Here is a 6345-nt window from a genome sequence, read left to right on the forward strand (position 1 = left end):
ATATATATGTGTTATTTTAGAATCATTGAGATATTTTAGATAATATTTTAAATTAGATTTTATTTTTTAGAATTTCTGCTTTCATGTTAATTTGGTTGTTTTTGTAATTTTTATTAGTAATTTTTATTGTTCTTGTGTACACACACACACACACACACACGCGCGCGCGTGCGCGAGTGTGTGTGTGAATGTATTTGAATGATTTAATTTATTATATATTGCAGATATTTGAGTATTTAATAATAAATAAAATACATAATCAATATAAATAATTTATTATTTATTATTTAGCAATATATATTAATTATTGGCGCCCCTTTTTACCATTTTTTTTTTACTTAGTTTCTTTTTTTACTTTTCCGGTTTATATTTTAGCACAATATACAGAGTTACCCTACTTTCTTTCCAAATTCTTATGCGGATTGCACCTAAGATAAAAAAGGGGGGTCAATAAATAAATACAAAAATAAAAAAACCCTTGACTTTTTCATGATCTGATTTTATTAATTTCTTTGACATTTCCAAGACCATAGGAACCCTTAATATAAAAAGAAAATGTAGATGACATGGGATTGCTTGATCCAAAGTCAATCAAAATGTATCTTGCACATGAGAAACAATCCTCAAGCCTTATTATAGTAAAACCTCCGGGGTTCAGTGTCTAAAGTGTGTCTGTGTTTGTTCTCACCTGTGTTCCTGGGATTCCCTGTTGACCAGGAGGGCCCGGCTCTCCCTGGGGTCCCTGTTCAACAGAAAAAGATGGTACATGTCAACTGCACCCTAAATATGTCAAATCACCAGCAATGTTCTATATATCTCTGTGTGGGCTGACATATGTGCTTTAATTGCTGATGTGAATATGATGCTAATACAGTGAACACAATGCTAACAAAATGTCTTATGGACAAAATTAATGTTAAAGTTAACAGAAAAAAAGGCTGTTATACCTTGTCAGCTTCAGAATGCCAGTGCTACATTATGATTAAACTGTTCTCATATTTTACAGGAAGTTCGCCTTAGTGTTTAAAATGTGTTTAGTTACTTTACAAGAAACACTCTTTTTCATGGCATATCAGTTTAGTTCTGAAAAAAAAAAAAAGTTCCTGAATATATCTGAGGGGTCATGACTTAGCGTTTATACATAGATGAATTAACTGTTGTTTTTATTAGTTATAATGTGGTTCCGAAAACATAAGATGTTTCAGATTTGATACGCCAAATTCAGAGCTATTTTGTTACACAAGGTTTATTCGTTCACTGTGGCAGTAAGAAATGAAATTTAAACTTGACAGTAGTCCTAGTATAGATACATAAAGGCTGAAACATGTGTAAAACCCTCTCAACAAGTAACCTATCATCAGCATCAGCTACACTGATTTTATCTACAAAACGCCAGGTTTACGAGATCCATGTCTCTTACCATGTTTCCTTTGGGACCATGTGGACCATCAACACCAGCAATGCCCTGCAGAAATCAATTGTAAAAGATTAGAAGTGGGCAATCAGCATCAGATCCATAAGATTCTAAATCAAAAATCACTTACAGGTTGTCCAGGAACTCCAGGAGGGCCTCTAGGGCCGAGCAGACCTCGCGGCCCCTGAGATAAAAAGAAATGAGAAGGTTCTGATTAAAAAGACCAAGTATTCTCTTCTGAATTTTTATAGGAATCATGATAAGCTGTTGAGTGACTCTGCCCTCTGGTGGCAAACTGGAAATAAAACATAAAAAAAATAAAAAAATACAAGGTGAGACACACTTACACTTTCACCAGCAAGTCCTCTTGGTCCAATCTCTCCATCTTCTCCCTGTAAAGGTGGAAGAAGTGAAGAGAATATGGTTATTCTAATAGCTGAAACTGATGAGAAAGACGTTTCTTCAGTTAATTCAGAAAAACACTTACCCTTGGTCCGTCCTCTCCGTGAGGTCCATGGGAACCAGGAGGACCGTTCTCACCCTGCCAGAAGGAGACAGACATACTTTATTACATCCAACTTAATATATAATCTTTTCACTTTTGCTTGAAAGTGATCTAGGGAGCCATTTTGGATCCTATTATTATTGCCTGTGTTGACAGGGGAAAAGGCTGGAAATACCCTACTGTAGATTTTCCAGAGTAGAAGGCTCTTCATTTCACGTTGGAAGTGCTCATGATTCTTCTCAGTATCATTATTTATTATATATCCATAGTACAAGGAAGAACAAAATTGTCAGCTAATGTTGTATGTTTGACGCCCTTGTTTCCAATGTACAATAAGGATACTATTATTTTGTTATTATTGTTGTTGAAAATAAAAATGTAAAAAAAATAAAATAAATTTTGTTGGTGCTTATTATACTGACTATATACCTAATATTGTTACATTTCATAAAAAAAAGTATTAACAGTCATTGTAAAGAAATCTAACATTTTGCAAAATATAAAAATGCTAATCAATAGCCTTGCAATAATAATAAAAATCAGCAATATGCTTCAGTTAAAAGAAGCAGTATTATATGTCAAGTTATTAATGTTAATAATTAATGTTCTTAATGAAAGTTACTAAAAAATAAATTTTCAAATGCTAACTAGAGAGCATAAAATTTACTTGTTTGCGGCAATCAATTTATGTTATTTATTTTTTTGTTTTAAATTATATTTAGTTATTTAATATGTAACAATATATATTAATTGTCCAAATTGTCCAGTATTTTTATTAATTTTATTTTAACACAACATACAGAGTTACCACATGTCCCTCCAAAATAGGAGTTGCACCTAAGAGATAATTTAGTAATTAGCATATTGTTGTGAATCATTGCTGTGAAAAATAGTTGTGAATCTCTTCTACTTTTCAAAGCCCCCTCTATACAACCTGATCATTTACTCTTATTTTACTGCATTTGTCAGTTGAATTGTTTTGTATGCATTCATACTCACCCTGTGTCCCTTCTCACCGGGCAGACCTGGAAGCCCATCAAAACCTCTGTCACCCTTTGAAGAAGATGAGGTAAAAAAATTAAAATAATATATTTATAGGTACTATATCGCATATGGCATATATGTGGGTGAGAATATCTCTTGTACCTTAGATCCAGATTCTCCAGGCATTCCACGGGCCCCATCGGTTCCAGCACGACCCTGTCACAGAAAGATCAGAGAAGATATGACGACTGGAAACCATTATGTGTTCATACTCTAACCGAAGACTCATTCAAGTGAACGCAAAAATGAATAATCTTTTGTGTGTGTGAAAAATAAAGAGAAATATCTTACTCTCTTGCCAAGTTTTCCCATTTGCCCTGGTGGGCCTTGGATACCCCTCGGACCCTATGATGGAAAGATATATGATTATTTAAGTAAGTAAGATAATTAGGTAGGATGACCTTGGGTGGTGAGAAATGCTGTCTTACCTGAGGACCATGGTCTCCACTCTCTCCTTTCAGTCCAGGAGAACCTGGAAGACCCTAAATGTGGTTGACACCAGAGAGAGATGTATTAGACCAAGACTAGACCAAACCAACATGTTTTAACACAGTTACAGAAAGATCGAAATGCCTGCAATATATACAAAGAAACAGAAGGTGGCAATATTTCACAGCATATACAATTCCTGTTCTTCACTCTCCTGGAGAATCAAAGCCCTGAATAAAAATACTAAATTTAATGTAGTTGACATAATGAGCTAGATTTGTTTTAAGAGCTAGTTATTGCATTTTTACTAGGGAATTGTGCTGTTTCGTTAGCATCGCACCAGATGAAGCTGAATACTTAGAAAATAAACTTGATTTTGAAATTGCTGTAATTCCAGACAGACTGTCCTAGTTTTTTTCTAACTTATTTCAAAGATAATTTGAGCGTTGAGTTTTGCATTTATTTCTAAAAGTACACCCTACTATAAGGAACCATTTGGAAACTTGAAGATTCTCATTTGTCTGCTTTTTAAATGACACATCTAAGGATTCCCAAATCCCAACTAGCCATTAAACAGTAGCTGTGTTCTTTTCTTAAACAGAGATTATGATTTCAAAGTCTCTCTTAAATGGTGGCAATATTTCACAGCATATACAATTCCTGTTCTTCACTCTCCTGGAGAATCAAAGCCCTGAATAAAAATACTAAATTTAATGTAGTTGACATAATGAGCTAGATTTGTTTTAAGAGCTAGTTATTGCATTTTTACTAGGGAATTGTGCTGTTTCTTTAGCACTGCACCAGATGAAGCTGAATACTTAGAAAATAAACTGTTGATTTTGAAATTGCTGTAATTCCAGACAGACTGTCCTAGTTTTTTTCTAACTTATTTCAAAGATAATTTGAGAGTTGAGTTTTGCATTTATTTCTAAAAGTACACCCTACTATAAGGAACCATTTGGAAACTTGAAGATTCTCATTTGTCTGCTTTTTAAATGACACATCTAAGGATTCCCAAATCCCAACTAGCCATTAAACAGTAGCTGTGTTCTTTTCTTAAACAGAGATTATGATTTCAAAGTCTCTCTTAAATTCCCACCCCTCGTTTCACGCTCAATCAATCATGTAGGAAATGTATGACTTGACATGGCTGTGGTTGCCACTTTTCAAATGCTTATTTTAGGTATTTTTATCATTAGTTTTGTCGCATCTGAGTAGGATCATTACTTGCCCAAAGAGGTTTCAGGCGTGAGTTCACCGGCCCATCGTGTTTCAACAGGTATGGTTAGAGCAGACTCAAAGTCTCTCTTAAATTCCCACCCCTCGTTTCACGCTCAATTAATCATGTAGGAAATGTATGACTTGACATGGCTGTGGTTGCCACTTTTCAAATGTTTATTTTAGGTATTTTTATCATTAGTTTTGCGCATCTGAGTAGGATCATTACTTGCCCAAAGAGGTTTCAGGCGTGAGTTCACCGGCCCATCGTGTTTCAACAGGTATGGTTAGAGCAGACAGTTAGGTTCATTTATCTAGTTGCATGGTCCGGTGTTATTTTAGAATTTTTTTAGGTTAATGTTTATTTTATTTTACTTTAGGCAACAAAAATGTTTTTTAGTTTTAGGTTTTAGTTTTAGTTTCAGTTAACTATACGTAATAACCCTGACCTGGCCTCTCTACTCATTGAAAATTAAGTAAAAGAAAAGATATTGTGCAAACATTTTGGAGCCCAATAAGTGTCCTCCCACAGAGGACTGTTGGTGGGATCATCTGGGTTAATACATTTTTTTTTTTTTTTTACAAATATTATGAATGGGAGAGTGATGGCATTTTGCATATAATTAATAGTGATGAACTTTGAATCGCTGCATTAAATCGCATTGCTCTGATTTTCAGTCAGTAAAATGGTGATTGGCAAGCTGATTGGGTGCCTCTTTTGCAGAGGTCATGGGGGTCACTGAAACTCACCACTGGGCCAGATCTTCCAGTGAGACCCATTGGACCTGATGGACCTCTCATGGCGAGCTGCGAAAACAAACCAAAGAATCAAAATCAGCAAAATATCATCAAACATATACAATAATTGGCGGACATCTACTCTCTTCAGCCAGAGGAGGTGGGGCGTTGTCCGCATTTGTCAAGGACAGATCTGAGCACTAATCTGTAACACCTGTCAGGTCGCCCTCCTGCGGGTCGTGAACCTTGCTAGTATTTTTAACTAGTCTCTCCGCATGAGTCAAAGCAGCCTGTGCTGCTCCATTTCACTCTTGTTTTAGCGCAAACAAGACCGGAGCAAATCCCCTCCCCACCCTCTGACCCTCAGTCAAGTGTCCCCCACCTCCCCCTCAGCAAACAGCTGGGAGAAGCTCGAGGGCCATTTGGCCCTTTACTTGTCATACTCACCCTGGCCTGAGAAAGAATGGCCTGAGCCTGGGCTTCTTGAGCCGACACCACTGGACCCTTTTCCCCATCACCGCCAAAACGGAACTGTCAAACATGAACAGAGTATTCATTATTATCATTTACATTTAGAAAAACTTCATACTATCATACACTACACTATAAATACTGAGTCAAACAAACACGAAAAGCAATATTCTGACTATTTAATAAGGATTTAGATATTATTTTCAATATATGCTATAAAGAAGTGAAGTATGCAGTCATTATTTTTCATGTTTCTATTCTCATTATGTATAACACTTTATAATGTACTATACTATGCTATACTGTAAATACTAAGTATTATGAATATTTCATTAGGATTTAGACAGTTTTCAAAACTACCACACAATATGCTGTAAAGAAGGGAAATGTGCAGTCATTATTTTCATTTTTGTATCACATTAAATACTACATACTATACTATACTGTAAATACTAAGTTAATCAACTACGAAAAGCAAATACTTTTGCAATTTACTAAACAACAATATGCCCTAATGAAGTGAAGT

At 35.3% G+C, this 6345-nt stretch overlaps 1 protein-coding gene across 1 annotated transcript in view; it reads right to left on the reverse strand.

Moving 5' to 3' along the window:
• The window catches only part of LOC107729642 (collagen alpha-1(XI) chain-like), a 91955-nt gene that overhangs the window by 38380 nt on the left and 47230 nt on the right, over window positions 1-6345 (reverse strand). Inside the window, exons 11-20 of the mRNA XM_016540277.1 lie at window positions 5361-5417; window positions 3392-3445; window positions 3255-3308; window positions 3066-3119; window positions 2919-2972; window positions 1902-1955; window positions 1762-1806; window positions 1545-1598; window positions 1421-1465; window positions 689-742 (exon numbers count right to left, since the gene is read on the reverse strand). Coding sequence (XP_016395763.1) covers window positions 689-742; window positions 1421-1465; window positions 1545-1598; window positions 1762-1806; window positions 1902-1955; window positions 2919-2972; window positions 3066-3119; window positions 3255-3308; window positions 3392-3445; window positions 5361-5417 — 525 coding nt within the window. The remainder of the gene's footprint in view (window positions 1-688; window positions 743-1420; window positions 1466-1544; window positions 1599-1761; window positions 1807-1901; window positions 1956-2918; window positions 2973-3065; window positions 3120-3254; window positions 3309-3391; window positions 3446-5360; window positions 5418-6345) is intronic.

This window comes from Sinocyclocheilus rhinocerous, unplaced genomic scaffold (genome assembly GCF_001515625.1).
Source record: "Sinocyclocheilus rhinocerous isolate Xijiao unplaced genomic scaffold, SAMN03320098_v1.1 scaffold278, whole genome shotgun sequence".
Lineage (NCBI taxonomy): Eukaryota > Metazoa > Chordata > Actinopteri > Cypriniformes > Cyprinidae > Sinocyclocheilus > Sinocyclocheilus rhinocerous.